The 16,634-nt window shown below is 40.0% G+C and overlaps 2 protein-coding genes across 10 annotated transcripts in view; one reads left to right on the top strand and one right to left on the bottom strand.

Annotated features, from left to right (window-relative positions):
* TANC1 (tetratricopeptide repeat, ankyrin repeat and coiled-coil containing 1) overlaps positions 1 to 4,198 on the top strand; it is a 54,816-nt gene extending 50,618 nt beyond the window's left edge. Inside the window, exons 24-26 of one of the 2 annotated variants that reach the window (XM_030454543.1) lie at positions 154 to 300; positions 655 to 755; positions 1,616 to 4,198. In XM_030454543.1, the coding sequence (XP_030310403.1) occupies positions 154 to 300; positions 655 to 755; positions 1,616 to 2,966 (1,599 nt within the window). In that variant the 3' untranslated portion in view covers positions 2,967 to 4,198. The remainder of the gene's footprint in view (positions 1 to 153; positions 301 to 654; positions 756 to 1,615) is intronic. The other variant, XM_030454544.1, reaches the window with a different exon arrangement.
* WDSUB1 (WD repeat, sterile alpha motif and U-box domain containing 1) lies at positions 983 to 15,029 on the bottom strand. Of its 8 annotated transcripts, XM_030454550.1 has the most exons (13): positions 15,011 to 15,029; positions 14,773 to 14,837; positions 13,667 to 14,085; positions 11,508 to 11,692; positions 9,623 to 9,715; positions 9,204 to 9,297; positions 8,287 to 8,320; positions 7,497 to 7,537; positions 7,294 to 7,400; positions 6,273 to 6,452; positions 5,661 to 5,801; positions 4,666 to 4,825; positions 983 to 1,489 (listed from the first exon to the last, which is right to left on the bottom strand). In XM_030454550.1, the coding sequence occupies exons 3-12, from the start codon at positions 14,062 to 14,064 to the stop codon at positions 4,668 to 4,670; spliced, it is 1,431 nt and encodes a 476-aa protein (XP_030310410.1). In that variant the 5' UTR covers positions 14,065 to 14,085; positions 14,773 to 14,837; positions 15,011 to 15,029; the 3' UTR covers positions 983 to 1,489; positions 4,666 to 4,667. The 8 variants fall into 8 exon arrangements, with proteins under 8 accessions (XP_030310410.1, XP_008499485.1, XP_030310407.1 ...); XM_008501263.2 differs by lacking the exon at positions 15,011 to 15,029 and having other exon boundaries at positions 14,648 to 14,898; XM_030454547.1 differs by lacking the exon at positions 15,011 to 15,029 and having other exon boundaries at positions 14,711 to 14,898.
* Positions 15,030 to 16,634: the final 1,605 nt, after the last annotated feature.

The raw sequence follows: 16,634 nt of genomic DNA, 5'->3' as shown, positions 1-16,634 counted from the left end.
TGTATATGCTTATTTTTTTTCAAAAATATCTGGCTCTGTGTTTTCTACTTGAAGAGCACCTGTTGGTAGATGTCAAATACAAATGTACTTTTTTTGCAAGAGTATTGCTATATTAAGAGTCTGTGAAAAGCCTCTTTTTCCCTAAATTTGTAGAAAGGTAAAATGAAGGAAGCAGCCCAGCGCTACCAGTATGCCTTGAGGAAGTTTCCAAGGGAAGGATTTGGAGAAGAAATGAAAGCTTTCAATGAGCTGAGAGTTTCATTATACCTAAATTTATCACGATGTCGCCGAAAAACAAATGTAAGAACTTGCTGTTCATCTGCTATCTCTTTGGCATCAGAAATTCTCAGGCTTCTAGGCCCCTGCATTACTGAGTTTGTACTTGGGTGTTTATTTTGGCTGCTTCAGACTCCTTTTCACTGTATCCTGTTACTGGTTTGTTGTGCTAGCAAATGGAGGCAGTTTGTAACATGAGGGCATGTGGCTGGGGTGGTGTTTGTCTACTACAGCTGTCCTTATGTAATCTAGTGATTTCGGAATGAAGAGCTGTTGGTTCCTTTGGACATGAGATGCCAGGTTGGCAAGATGAGGTCTGTTCTCTGTCTTTCTGAATTCTATCTTATATTGTCAGTATATAATGAGGCTTTTGTTTAGGACTTCGGTATGGCTGAAGAGTTTGCTACCAAAGCACTGGATCTGAAACCCAATTCGTATGAAGCCTATTATGCCAGAGCAAGAGCCAAGAGGAACAGCAGGTACTGCCTGAATCTCTGCATGTCTGCACAGATTATTTTTTAACTTCCTATACTGTCAATAACTCTCTTTCCTGCTACTTGTATTTGGAATCTGCAAAGAATAAGTTATTTTCTTGTTGTACTTTCTGTCTTTATTTGGTCTCTGTATCAGCTAAAGCCAAACAGACACAAAAAGCAATACTGAAAACTCATTTAGGTAATTATTAGGCAGAAAGTAACATAATGATAAGAGGGATTATTTTTATTAAGTGCAAGCGTGAATGGGACTGCTACTTCACTCAACAGGATGTTTTCAGCATCAACCAAACTCCAGTGCAGCATTAATTATTACCAAGAAAGAACAGGTACTTTACAGGAAGGATAATGTGGAATCATTAGTAGCTCCAGACAAAAACAAGGGGAGAGAGGAGGGACCATCTTACCAAGCTGAAAAAATACCAAAATAGTCATGGCATAGTAGGAACTATATAAGACAGGGGTGCCATTTGGGTTTGCCAGGTCTTTTCTAAGCACAACAATACATGGTCATGAGGCCAAGTTCAAGTTGGCTGCTCTGAAAATAACAATGAAGGGCTTATCAAAGTGCCAGTTCTTAGTGCTACCAGCAGAGCTCTGCTGCCCTCCAGAAAAATCTGTTGCCATACAAGGGAAGGGTTTAGGGCTGGGCCTGCACTTCCATTGTAGGAAAGAATTCCCTTGTTTGGAGAACATCTTGTTCTTAATATTATCACCACCTGCAGCAGGAGACAGCAAATGAGTATGTTTATTTGAAGGTTGGGGATGTGGATTAGTATTGGGCAATGCTGAGATTCATCTCTGCCACAGGCTTTTATTTTATTTGTTTTTTTCCCCCTAAACAGAAAGCTACTTGCTGCCCTTGCTGACTTACGTGAAGCCACACAGCTCTGTCCTAGCAGTCAAGAGATAAAACGTCTCCTGGCTCGAGTTGAAGAGGAATGCAAACAGTTCCAGAAAACACAGCAACAGAAGCATCCATCTTCACAACTGCCACAGCAAATTAATAACTCTGATAATGAGGAGGAGGGCATTACACAAGGTGTGAGTGGTAACTTTGATCTTCAGGACAGAGAGGATGACTTGTCACACCCTGATGAATCTGTGTCCTCTCCACAAAGGCTGCCACGTTCCTTGGCTGCTTCATCATACAGCAGGACCCTTCAAGAAAGCGTTCAGCAGAAAGCGAGACCTGTGTCCCCCCAGAGCAGAACAGGCAACAAATACCTGAGAGAGCCAGGCTTGATCATGCAGCCAACAAAGCAGGCACAGATTGTAAAAACTAATCACCACCTGAGCTCCATCCAGCCTGGTTCAAAAATGGGGAGCAATCAGAGCAATACAAAGATACAATCATCTTTTCAGCATCTTCCTCAGAGTCCCTTGCCTGCCCAGCACTCTAAAATAACACATTCGGATGGGACGAGCTCCTTGTCACCTGGAAGTGTTCCCACGGGTCCTGGTTCTGAACTGTGCAATGAGAAGTTTGTGTCACAGCACAGTGACAATATCTCTGCCCATTCTCTTGCAATTAAAGCTAAAACTGCTGACAGGTTCACAGCCCCTGTTCAGGTGAATTTCAGTGAGCCATGGCAGCAAAGTCCCGTAACCAGTGGTGCCTCTTCTAGTTCTCCATCCAGTAGCATGATTCTTGCCAGCTCAAACAGCAGCCTAACTTCACCCAGTAGTTTCTCAGAGAGCATCAAGGGGCAAGGCCCTGACATCCGACTCAAGGAGAGCAACATTAACCAAGTTCAGGGCATGGGGGCTGAACACAGACCTCGCAACACCCCGTTCATGGGAATCATGGATAAGACTGCAAGGTTTCAGCAGCAGAATACTCAATCCAGCCGCACGTGGCACTCTCAAGCATTGGATGGATCATCAGCTGTTGCTTCTGGGGGCATTCAGTCCTCAAATTTTGAGCAGTTCTCAGCCAAACACTACCAAACTAAAATTCCCTCTATGAGTGCTGCCCCAGGAGACAGCAGCCAGAATGGTGTACAGGCTAAAGACTGTGAGGAGCTGAAGTGCCAAATACCCACCCACTGTCAAGACAACAGAGCACCCAAACATGCTTCACGTTTACACCCAGAGGCAGTATCAAAACAGCAGTCTCACACCAATAAGGAGGCCCATCTAAGTCATGTCACATCTACAAAACCAAAGCGATCATTCATTGAATCAAATGTATAGATGTTGTTTTGTATATTATTTACAAGGTTGTAAAACTTAGCTCCTAACACCATAGGGAATTCCTTCTATACAAAACACTGACTGGCTGGTCCCCTGTGAGTCTGAGTAAGCAGTCTGTGTCAGCCAGTAGTTAATGGGGTACAACCACTTTGAACTGTTCCTACCATCCCAGGGCAGTTGCAGTAACTGGAAGTGCAAATTTGTGTAGAAAGAGTCAGTTCGGATCAGCAGTCCATCAAACCAGGACCACAAGCAGGGAGAGATCGTTTCCACTACATTTTACCTTTAGGACTTTCCTTCTACATAGAGCTTTCATACTGGCTTTTGGTTATAGTACATCTTGCACTTATATAGTAAGTGTGCCTACTATAATGCTTAAGTGCTTACTTCTCAAAACAGTGTTAAGGAAGATACCTGCTGCGTAATACTCAGATCTGTATATGTGTGCGATTAAAAAAAAAATCAAAGATAATATTTTATCATTTTTCTAGTGGGATCTAATTTGGGTTGCATGATGTACATTTAGGAAGCATAAGTAATTTGTGAATGAGTAAACTATAAGCAGCCATGTTTTGACATGTAAATATAACTATTTTTTAGTAACTAGAAGACATCAAGTAAAGTAAACAGTGACGTTTGCATGTGTATTGAAAGGCTTTGACCATATTGGTTACTGCACTGAAGAACACAATATTATGGCATATTAACAATAATCGCACTTTATATAGTTTATCTGATCACCTTTGGGTGCTATCTTAAAACAAAATGTTTATTGTTTAATCCTGAAAAAGGTACAGCAATGATAAGTGCTTTTATGGGAAACTCATTACATCGATGGAGTGAAGATGAAAGTCTGGGGAAAAGTATGTGTGTGGTTACATGAGAGGATGAAGCTGTGAAGTTTTAGGGAGGAAATAATAAGGCTTTACATTGCCAAGAACATTCTGAAAATAAACAGATGTAGTGACATTCCTGTGAGTGCAATCAGGTTGGAGTGGTCAAATTCATGTAGTCACTTTTCACACCCTGTTTGTATACAGTGTTCTATGTACATTGTAAGCAGCTGTACCCATTTTTACAAATGCTTTTTTGAGTTTGCATCATTATGCTTTAGCTTATTTATTGTTTACTGTTTCTTTGATATTTTTACAAGTCCTATATTAGTCTTGTCCTGCAGTCCTGTCCTATTTTTGCACAGCTACTGTATTTTTTCCATACAAAATAAAGATTATTAATATACCAGTGGGAGGAGATGCAGTCACTGATGGTCACAGGAACTCACTCCCAACTACATGCTCAGTAATAAGGAACAAAGACACAGTCCTGGTTTGTAAATGAGAAAAATAAATATGTACTACATATTTTGCTATTCCTTACCATCTGAAAGACTAATCTGTCAAAACTTACAAATGTAGTAGTGAAAATTTAAGGAAAATTTTATTTGAAAAAAAAGAATACTTCATTTCTTCAACAGAAATACCACTAAGTGAAATTATCAATAACTTACCTAAGTTTTTTAGTAATTTTCTGGAAGCCTGCAACAGTGAAGGTTTTCTTCCTAGCAAACGTTTAAATGTCAGCCACAAAGGAGAACAGAAACAATTTTTTTCCTTCCAGTTGTTTCTGGTACAGTTATTTCCTTTAGCTACATAAAATTTCATTTGATTTTAACAAACAGTTGCAAAACCAAGTGGCTTACCTTTATTTCTGCTGAGTCTCTAGCCAGTGATTGATAGCCATTTTTAGTGTCCTGTTTGGTGTAAGCATAAGAGAGTGGAGAGGGAGATTTGTCATGGGGCTAGAGCATCTTTTGTTCCTGATCCAGTGTTCCATTGCTTCCCTTTCATAGGAATAGCCATCTGCAAAGAAACCACCACCAACAGCTTCTACTACAGGCACATGGGCATGGTTACACTGCACAGAATTTTAGCTATTTAAATTTAAAAGAGATGTAAGGGAATCTCTGTCCAAAGAGGAAAGCTGAGAAACAGAATTAAATGGTCTGTAAATCTTTATGATAAACTAATAACTATTTGTTTCAAAGTACATAATTAAATGTAACACAGTAAAACATTCTAAAGCAGTAATAAGATCAAAATTTGGTTCAACTTCTTAAATTATACTTTATTCAGCAAACTAGTACAAGATGTTTCAGAAAGCACTGCAGAGGTATCCTGTGCCAGTTCACTGATGACTATAAAGTAGCATGTTACCTGAAAAATTCTTCCTTACTGTGGTGGGTGCCTTCTAGAGGCAGGAGAAGCAGTGAGCACTGGGTGGGGACAACACTGGACACACACTGTAGAGCTCTTTAGAAAAGGCACCACTTGTACACTGTTTTGCTACTGTAGGGATTTCATAGAATCAAAACTCCAAGAGAATCTCCAATAGGTTTGGGCCTTAAAGATTATCCTGTCCCACTCCATCTCCCACCAGCCCAGGTTGTTCCAGGCCCCATCCAACCTGGCCTTCAACACTGCCAGGGATGGGGCAGCCACAGCTGCTCAGAGCAACCTGCGACAGGGGCTCAGCACCCTCCCAAGTTCCCCTCTTCAAAGTGATTTCCTCATCATCCCATCACTCCAGGCCTTTGTTCAAAATTCCTCCCCAGCTTTCCTGCAGGCAACTGATTTTTTGTGTCCCCCCATCAATCTTTAAATTATTTATTTTGGTCAATGTAATTTAAAGACATACCTGCTGCAATGACAGGATCCTTCATAAGCTCCCTTGTTATAGGACATAAAAACTCATCAGGGATAGTAACAGGAAAAGAGATCGTTTTCATCCTCAGCTCTTCAATTTTCTGAAGGACTTTACTGCGCAGGCCTAGAGACTCTGTAAAGGTGCAGAAGGGGACATCAGACATGCAAGACAACAAGGTTAGGTGTTGCATTAATGAGCAGTTGTGTTACAGGACATACAGTTCCATCTCCTCACCCCCCATCTAATAGAAGGGTGCAGACAGCCCTGCAACCACCACTACAAACAGCTCAACTGCAGCCTGTCTTTCCTGCTGGCTAAGAGTAACTTTGTGGAGTGATGGAAACAGTGAAACAAACACAGTGTTGCAAGGACATGGCACCCTGGCAGGACAGTTCAGAGCAGTGGCATCTCTCTTACAACACACTAGACCTGCTGTGAAGTATTACAAATAAAAAAATATATTTAACCCTAGTAAAATAAAATCTTTTAAACCTAATATTTATTTTAATAATTTTAACCCCAATAAACTAATTACTTTTTAAAAAATAAAAACACATTTCACATATACAAGACTGAAATCTATTTGGATTTCCATACTCTTACCAATTTTTAATTCGTTAGTCAGACTTTCTCTAGTAAGATTCAGTAGTTCCTTGCCATCAATGTTATTCTTTTTGAAAAGCCCAACAAAGTTTACTAAGTTTTCTGCAGAAAGCCAGGCTGAAACGTCGTCCTCTGACCAGTCCTCAACAGCCACCTTAGATTCAGCTTCTACAGAACTTCCTTTGGAATGGAGAGTTAGAAGACAGTTAAACCCCAGCAACACCCTCCACCACCCACAAAAAACAAAACAAAACACAACCCACGGACAACAAACAATACAAAAAACTCCAAAACAGTGTCAGCAACTAACACCATGGTCTCAGTGCTACACATTCCCCAACATTTAATAAAGTAAATTCTTATTATACACTATATCTGGGGGAGCAGGAAGTGAAGGCGGGCAATTTTTTCAAAGTTTAGAGGACTTTATCAGATGTCAAATTTGAACTGAACTGAAAGGAAACCATCAGGCACTGAAGCCAAGTCTCACAGTTTTGAAAAGCAGACCAAAGTCCAGACTTACTCTTGTGATTTGAACAAGATCAGTGCACCTTTGCTCCACATACTTCAGGTACTGATCTATATGTAACATTAATTACCCTGGTTTTTACACTTAAAACATCTGGTAAGCTGTATTTCTTGTTGACAAATACGTCATTAATTGGCATATTTTCTGTTTGATTCATTGCCAGCTATACTTGTCCAAAAAGTCTTACAACACTCTGGGAATAATACTGATCTTTTAAATGCTGTCCAGAGAGTAAGAAATGGCAAATATCAGAAAAGAAGAAATAACATCAAAATAGTGTATCTTCTACTGTGCCTTGTCTTCAGAAAACAGAGTATCTCTGTAGGATAGTAATAAGGTGAATTCAGAGGTAAGTTAAATATCTGCACATAATTCTGAGGTTACAAACCAGCTGCATCTAAGAACAAGTGATTTTTTTTCATCTTCAGAAGGTGTTCAACAATATTGTGCTTTAAATTTAAGGAAGAGATGACAAATACTTCACACACTAACCTGCACAGGGTTGCTTAAGGTCAAACTGCCATATGTTCACAGTTTTGTCCATTGAACCTGTGGCAAGTAAGGGACTATGTGGTGCAAAAGCACAAGTTGTAACATACCTACAAGTATAAATAAGTGTGTGAAAACTCACAAGAAAGTCTTTCGTTTCTTTTATTTATTAACAGTAAAACAGAACAATCATACTGAGTTCTTACCTGGTATGTTGAGACAAAGTGTGAAGGGTATTGCCAGTATTCTGTAAAAGAATATTTGTGATTCCAAATTTTAAAGAACAAAAACTATGTTCATACATGTAATATATGTGTATTTTTTCTTTCAAAATAAGTAATAATATTGCTTCTTGGAAGATGACAGAAGTAACACAACCTTGCCAAAGCCATTAGCAGCAGTCAGAAATGGAACTTGAATTTCCTTTTGGAGGCCCCCAACTCAATTCCCTGGCACACTGCTACCCTGCAACAATCAACCAGCTTGGAACTGCCTGCATAACCACACCAGAAATACCATCTGAAATAACTGCATCCGTATCAGCTGGTTGCTCATGTAGATAAAAATATTTCTTCAAGAAATTTAGGATTAGAAATTACCAAAAGGAGGAGGTAACCGAAATGAAATAATCATCTCTGATTTCATGTCAAAAGCTACGGTCCTTGCTTTGGAAGCTAAGACAATTTAGAATATCAGAAACTCCTTCTAATTCAATATGAAGGTAACAGGTAAGTATGGAATTCAGTGAATTATACTCTACTGAGAAATCAGAGCAACAAATCCCTCAAAAAAATTTAAATAAGAAGAAAGACCAATCAATTCTCAAGAGACATTCTTCCTCAAACTCCTTCCCCCAGCCCATGTGAAATGCAGAGTACATATTTTGGGTTTATATGGGTTCTTTTATTTCATACTTCCTTTTAAGATACTGCAGAAGCAATGCTTCTATTTAAAGACAACAATCCAATGAATTATCTTGCACTATGCTATACTCACAGTTTCATATATTATGACACTCTTGTCCACAGACCTTTAAAAAAAAAACAAAACACAGCACATTGACATTAAAATGATGCAGAGAGAAGAAAGGAAACTATTTTTAATTGAGAAAGAAAAAAAATCTTTTCCACAAAAAAGGAAGGGAAAAATGGATTTCTGAACACGACTTCATGGAAAGGTTAGATATCTAAGCCCATACCCACTTTAAAACAACACTGACTAGTGGTATCTCCAGCATGATATAAAAAAAACAGTAGTTAAAATACAAAAATCTCCTTGAGAACTTCTGATGTAGAGGATTTGCACAGTGCTTAGGGAAACCAGCCCTCACTCCCACTGGTCTCCACTGTGTGTACCACATCTCCTGTGTGTCTTGGCAAGCAGTATCTGTAAAGCAGATGCACAGAATCTGACTAACCATAATTCTACTCTCAGCACTTCTATTTATTTTTAAAACTTTTTCATTTGCAAAGCCAGCTGGAGGACTTTAGGTTCAGCTAAATTTATCAAAGGCAAACATCTCAAGATACTTAGCTTTCTAAAATGTTCTTGGAAGAGCCTAAGTGAGAAGGAAATCCTAAACGGTGTCCCAAAGAGACAGTAATATTGCAATACAGATTTGTATTTTTCATAGAAGCTGTAGTATTCACATGAAAGGCCAAACCAGGAAATCACGAACGTCATTACAACACTCAAGAGAACAGAACTTGACACATCCTAGATTTCAAACTCAGCCATTCACAAGACACAAAACGACTAAAGAGACACTTCAGTACTTTTGGAGGTCACAAAACTATTCCTTAATTATTGGAAATCTATTTTGAAATCTCTGACTCTTTTGCACTTTCTGCTTTACAGAATTGAGGGTGAATGTGTACAGCTATCTATATGAAATTAAACAAGATATTGCTTACCCAGAAACTAACATCTGCCCATTATATGAAAATGCACAAGCCAGAACTGGGGCAGAATGTCCACTCAGTGTGCATTTGTATTTTAATTCAGCACCTAAAAATACAAAATGTAAATTATTACACATAGACATATTTGGCAAAGTGTAAGAAAAGCTGCTTTTAGAAATGTAAAGCCACACCAAAGATCAGACTCTCTTAACACACTGTTTACAAAACAGGATAAAAATCACAGAGAACTTAACATCTCTGCTATCTTTACACTGTAGTCTTAGCATGTCTAACAGTGTTTTAGATTATCAAATGTGTATCTCTACATACAACATTCTTCCTTACAGACCAGTATAAATGTGATCTTAGATGTAAATTGTCACTAAAGACTTGAGACACTGGAATAGGAATTAAAAAATCACTATACACACCTAAGAAATCTGCAAAGAAGATAAGCCAGAGTTTGATCTGATTATCTTGACCACAAGAAGCCATCTGGAAGTATCTGCATCCATGCTCACCATCTGATAAAATTCAAATAAATATATAAATGGGAATCAGAAGCACTGAAAATAACAGCATACCAGTAAGCAAGAACAGCATTCTTAGCATGGAATTTGGTAAATTTTCTTAATCTCAGTACTACTTTCAAAAAGCATCAATAAAAAAAATTGCAGAAGTTCCAAAACCATTAGAAGTAATAAGCAGGTATCACTGTTACACTGTTTCCTGGGAAAGTACATGAAAGCCAGAACTGAGTTCATATCCTATTTTCTTGATGGTAAATATTTGATTCCTCTGTCTACAGAGTATAACAACATTGTCTTTCAACCTATGACTGTGTCAGACTTAGGACAGAGCTCAAATACGTTAACAGTAAAGGACCAAAACGCTTATTTTTTGCTAGGATTTTACGGTGTAAGACTTGGTCCTACAGAGAAGAGCAGCGTGCATCAGCTATCACACTGCAAAAAACAGGAGCCAAGACACATTACCTGGAAACAGATGGGAACTCTGTCATGATGCAGAGTCTGACCATATTTTACAAGTTGCCAACTGGTTGGTGAGCTATGACAGTGTTGTACAGGCAGAATTCACTGGGATAATTTGGAGGAGGGCTACGCTGTCTTCTGCTGGGCTTCACAAAGAAAATTTTAGCAATATCTGCCAAATCTTTACCAATGTCACTGAGTAATTTCACTGAACTTTATTTCTTGAGGAATTTCTTCACTTTAAGGGCAGGAGAAACACCTGTTGCACACAGTCTAAATTAAAAAGAACCGATCAGAAACTCCGGTTCTAATTTTGCTCCAAATTAAGTAGGTAAAGAGAACCTCAAGCCAAAACATCTTTATTTTTTCTGGGTAAGCACTACTTGCATGGATTTTGTAATGTGTTGACTCTGTCAGTAAACCCCAAAGTTTCAATCCTTGCTCATAAAAAGAGCAACACATAAAAAAAGGAAAAATGTTGATTTTCAATGATATATGGCTTAAATAAAGTTAAGAATTATCATAAATCAGCTAAAAAAATCCACATGATAGGAAATACTTGTTTTCTTGCCTATTTCTCTCTATCTTGGCAGGAGACTGAAGATTCAGAAGGACTGGCAACATACTTTTCTAAACGAAGTGAATAATCCCAATGGGAAACTGAGCAGTAGAAATTACACTCTGATCTATTTCATCTTCAGTGTGCTCCTTTGTTCTTAATATCCAAATATAAAAGAATATCAGATTTGAAAAAAAAAAACTTCTTGCCAATTACAACTGTGAAAGCACAAAATGACAAAATTGAAATACAATTTGGACAGCAAGGTCAACTAAAAGAGCTGGAAGACATTTGAACAGTATCCCATCTTAGTGTGGCACATGGGATTCTGGGCTCACTGCTCCCTGAAATTTCTCCAACTGAGAAAGTCCAATATGCAGTTCTCTGTATTGCTCATTCCAGTCCTGCTCTTTGTGGAATGAAAGAGTAAAGTGGGAATCTTCTAACACCCGTGTTAGCTCCAGGAGGTAGGCTTCACTTACAGACACTGCCCAAATGTTTTCTAAAACCCTGACAGGGTAATCAGCTACTCAAAGCTATCATAAGTATGCTCATCACCTTGTTTGTTGACCTAATGCATTCCTTGTCATCAACCTGAAAAAAAATTTTTACTTAAGAATATTTAAAATATTCTAAAACATCAGGTCTTCCCAAAGTCACTTGTATCTTTAGCACTGATGACAAAAGGAATATGCAAAAAAGAGCCAGAGAGAAGTAAAATAACTTTCTTTCCATGTTCCTCCCCTGATGAGTCAAGTAACTGACCAGAAACTGGCTGTGAAGAAATATCACAGCACATAACGCCAAGATCATGTGCTTTTTCATTATACAGGCTTCTCATTTTATCATCCCAGATGGTTAAATCACCACACGATGATCCAGTGACAAAAAAATTTCCATTAGGAGAAAACGCACAGGCCACCAAAGAACCATCTTTAACATTGCCAGATCTGAAAAGCAAGAGTACACGGGATTTGAATTTAGAATAAGTAATGTTCTGAGGATGTAATCTCAAGAATGCAATCTGATACAATCAGGCAATCTACTCTGAGTTTTGCACTTCGGAACTTAGCAACAAAAGAGAAACTCACACCAACTGCAAAGAGACGTAAAATAAGCACAGAACCAGCATAAGAACCAGGACCAGCTCTTTGACTGCAGGAGGAAAAATGTGAGATGGCTCTCAAAGTAATAATTTTAACCAAGTGATAAATAATTTTCAAACTGAAGACTTACTACTTGAAAGGCAAAATGCAGTTAAAATTCTATGGCAGGATAAACTTTAAAAGTGAAAGTCAAACACACACCTATCATAACACAGATTTACATGTAAACAAACAGAGCACAAAAGGACTCCCACAATTTCTCTGTTCTGTTTTTAAAGACAAAACAGAAGACCCACTAAGCCACATGATAAGCTGTAGCACAGTAGAATACTTTGTGATTTATGGCACAGGGATAATTTTAGAGTCCTAGCAAACAGGAGAAAGCAATGTGAAAAAAAAATTTCTTGTATTCTAACTTAGCCAAAGCACTTTTTAAAACTAATCTCAGAAGCAAATTCCTAGTAGAATTCCTAGTAGAAAATTCCTAGTAGATGAGGAAGTGTGATTAATCCTTGAGAAGGAAGCAGGGTCAACCTAAAGTCATTCCTAAAAGGAGCGGACACTGGAACATTCAAGCTCTTTCTTGTTTCTTTACAATAAAAACACCAAATTAGAATAAGTTCTGCTTAAAATAGCATTACAGTTTCCACACTCATTCCACATCCACCATTCAACAAGGAAGAAACTAAGAATATAGGTCTAAAACAAGCATTACTGCATATATAATTGTAATAAATTACTTTTTATTATTTCTGTGGTTTTCTCTGTAAGTAAGAAGAATTCTGAATTTAAAAAAACCAACTCTCCACTAGTAACACCTCAAAAAAACAGACCAACAATTTCAGTGTCTGTGTGTTACAAACAACACAGTGGCAAAAAATCGATTAGAATTGTGCTTATGGACAGATTTCCAGATTTACACCATTTCAGATAGCTACAATCAAACATTTTGATTTGTCAGGGGATTCAAGCAAAACTGGCTTTTGGAAGTGACTACTCCCTCATCCTGAGAAACATCAAATCAATGCTCCCCTGTTCTTAAATCCTTCCTTCACTTTCCAGAGATGTTTCATAATTGTTGCTCTAAAACCCAAACAGTGTCTTACCTAAGTACACAACTGGTGTGAAGACTTCAGTGAAAATGTAGAGATGTCATCATTTGAAGATGATGCTAAAACTGCTCACCTGCTTTGTTTCAAATGCTTATCAGAAATTCATGTGAAATGCTGTCAAACTTGCCTAACTCAGCTCCTATTCCCCCTTCTGTCACTGTTATGTGTTAAACTGTAGGGTTTCAGCATCTGTCAACAGTTCCCAAACTCTTGATTGCTAGGTTAATATCAAGTTTCTTAGGAAGGAAGGACTTCCAATAGTTCTGCAATTAAATAATTAAATAAACACAAGCATATATAACGAAATGTGAGGAACAGTCAGGCTCAGGCTCCACAAACTCTGTATTAGATACCAGTTTCTGGATCCACTGTTAGAAACCAGATGTATGCAGTATGCAATGCATCCTGATCTAATTTTAAATCAAAACCAATGAAGATGCTTTGGTGAATTGAAAAAAAAAATCAGGATTCAGATGAAAGGTAGTTGGGAACAACTTAAAGCTTCTTGAGTTTATTGTTTAACTTTTTTAAAAAAAGAATCAGCACTTCTCCCTTTCCTAATGATAAACTCTTGCTCTTCTAAATCCTGCTTGTTTCTTTATTGTATCAGTGGTGTATATGTGCAAATTTAGTACACACCACAGCATACCACTTAAATTAATTCCTGTCATTGTAAACAAGGCTGACAGAGGTACCTGGCGCTCACCTGTACAGTTTCAATGACTGTGAGTTCCAGAGAACCACACTCCCATCAGCTGCCCCCGACACCAGGTACCTGGACCCTGGAGAAAACCTGCAGACACGAACGGGGCTGCTTCCAGGCTGCTCCAGCACTGCCAGCCTCCCACCACCACCTGTGTCCCAGAGCATGGTAGTGCCATCTGTTGAGCATGAGGCTAAAAGATGTCCCGATGGAGAGAAGCAGCAGCAGTGCACAGCATACGTATGGCCTTGTAACGGCGAGTAGGGAAGCTCAGCAAAGTTGTTTAAAGAATAAACACGAATTGTTTTGTCCAAGGAACAAGTGGCCAAGCACGATGATGAGAAGGCACAACAGTTGACATCATCACCATGATCTGCTAAAGTGTGAATTAACGTCACCATTTTATCTTCAATAAAAAATATCTGAAAAAAAGTTTAACAGTTAAGACTTTTTTTCTCCTATTTCATAAATCAAATATATTACCTTAACACGACACATTGCCCAGGGGAGGGGTGCACATGCAGAGGAAGACTTTGCATCTGAGATTTTTTTTGTCTTCAACTTGGTGCTGGAAGGCTGCTATAAGTCTCCCCAGAGCCTTCTCTTCTCTATGTGAGCACAGACACAAAGGAATTCCCGGGGCAAAGCGACATCCCTTCAGGCAGCATATGGCGTGGCACCTTATTTAAAACTTTTATCTATGAACTTGAATCTATCTTAGCTTCAGAATTGTCCCAGTTTTGTCACTATTTATAATAATTGTGTTACTCTTTATAATAATTAAACAGATTAATTAGTGCTAACTTCTGAAAGATGAATCTGAAGAAGGCACATTAATCTTGTTCTTCTAAGTTTTTTGGGAGCTCACAGCAGAAAAGCATACGTATGAATGAAGGTTTGGGTATCAATACTTTAAAGTGTCTAACAGAATAACGAGGCTCTTAAGCATCTGTCACCAGAGAGATGAGCACTCCATAGCGGTACCTTCTCCAGGGACTACCACCTTCTGGTAACCCCAGAAAGAGATGTGGCGGTTCTAGGCCTTACTCACAGCCCCGCTCCCGCTGTCAGTACTGACGTGCCGGCCCAGAGGATGCCCGGTGCCTCACCCGGAAGGTAACGGCCAGCCTACGCCCGAGACCCAGAGGGCTCCTCCTTAAACCTCCTCCGGGTACTGCGGGAAAAAGGCGCCGAAGGCCTTGAGCATCCGCCCCGCTGCCTGACACCCGCGGGCCCCACCCCGCCCCGCACACGCCCCTCCCGCCCCTCCCCGCACCCCCCCCTCCCGCCCCGCACACGCACCTCCCGCCACGGACACCCCCCTCCCGCCCCGTCCCGCACACGCACCTCCCGCCACGCCACCCCCGGCCGCGCGCCGCCCGGGCTGGCGTCGCTACGCGCGCGCACGACTCCCTCCGCCCCCCGCGGATGGTGCGTCCCGAGCCCCGCCCCGGGCCTGGGCTGCACCACAGCGCCAGGAGCGCGGGGGAAGAGGGCGGAGGTTCCTTCTTCCCCTCACTGAAGCAACATTGCCGCGCGTTGTTTCTACTCCGTAACTCTTGTCCAAACCCTTTCCGCTTTTCGGATGTGGTGGCCTGGATCCATTATCATCATCCCCGCAATTACTTTACCTGTTTAGGTGCGTTCTGTGGCCGTGGGACGGGAGCCCTGTGAGGGAGGCGGGCTGAGATTGGAGTGGGCTGAGAGGAAGGAAGCGGGATGCAGGAAGGGAGCTTGTAAAGGTCACCCGGGGGCAGGTGAGCTCTGGGGTGCTGCTAAATCTCATGTTCAGCTCTGGACGGTGTCAGTCGTCTGCGAGCGAGGGCTGTGTCCGCCCGGGCTGTAGGACTGCAGCCACCACAGGTCCCGAGCGCCTTCGCCTGCAGCGCGCCGGCTGCCACCGGGCCGGGCTGGGGCTGTCCTACCAACTGCTGCTCCAGCCAGGGAAGGAAGGATAAGCCAGCGAGCAAATGAATGTGTGAAGTTTCCCGCTATTAACAGCTTAAGTGAAGGAGTTTTAAACAAACGCAGCTCTTCCATCAGAAAATTTACATCACTGCCATTTTCACATCCAGATAAATGCTTAGCTAATCATGCAGAATAAGCAGTTTATCATGACACCTACATTTTTTGACGAAAATCAAGTCACTTTATTCCAGAGTGACTCCTTACCCAGGTAGCATTATTCCCTTTCCTAAAATGGATGACCTTTCATGTCTGAATCTGTACAATCTTGCATTCTGACACAGCACATGTTAACTGACTGCATGCTATTTGATTCATCTATAAAAAATTCTGGTTAACTTCAAAGTTCTAAGCTCAAAGAGAGTTACAAAATCAAATAAGGTAATTGTGGTGTTCCTGATTTAAGTCTTTAGCCCTCACTTTGCACACGTTTGGTAAATCTAAGAAATCTTTGTTGTCCAGAACCGCTACAACTTCTGATTTCCAGCAGCATGTATATCACCCAGTGTTTTTCAAAGAGATACCAAGAGACAAAAATGAAACCACACTCACAGCCAGAGCGTTCTTAATTGAGCATCATTAACAGTACTTTGAAATAAAGTGGTTGATAGCATATCAATAAAATCTCTAAATCAAGACTAGCGTACTTTATTCAGAAAGGAAGAGAACATCAGGAAAACTTTTCCTCTAAGAGAACAAAACTGAAACATGAACCAGAGATAAAGTCAGAAAAGAAAAGCACATTTTTCTAGTGGTTAAATCCCTGCATTTTCCTATGGAGATATATGATGGGAAGCGCATGATTCAAGCTTGCCATTCGAATACAATTATTATTGTCAATTTAACTTCAATGAAATAGTAATGAAGACACTGGCTGCTAATGAGCAAAACAACACATCCGCAATGACAAACTGAGATGTGATGCTTGTCTCAATGTACACCTTAACTTTCCCAGCTGTTCAACTGAATTAGGAGAGAAGCTGAAAAAATGCAATTATGTATGTAG

Source organism: Calypte anna, chromosome 7, assembly GCF_003957555.1.
Source record: "Calypte anna isolate BGI_N300 chromosome 7, bCalAnn1_v1.p, whole genome shotgun sequence".
Lineage (NCBI taxonomy): Eukaryota > Metazoa > Chordata > Aves > Apodiformes > Trochilidae > Calypte > Calypte anna.
This window is presented reverse-complemented; position numbering and strand designations above follow the sequence as displayed.

Bases quoted from the DNA above. Each gene is read 5' to 3' on its own strand.
- WDSUB1 (XM_030454550.1), bottom strand. From the start codon at position 14,064: ATGGTGACGTTAATTCACACTTTAGCAGATCATGGTGATGATGTCAAC. The intron at 9,716-11,507 runs GTCAGTTACTTG...GAATTTTATCAG, and splicing joins TTCTTCACAGCCAGTTTCTG to ATGGTGAGCATGGATGCAGA. The intron at 4,826-5,660 runs GTATGTCTTTAA...GTTTCTTTGCAG, and splicing joins GGATCCTGTCATTGCAGCAG to ATGGCTATTCCTATGAAAGG.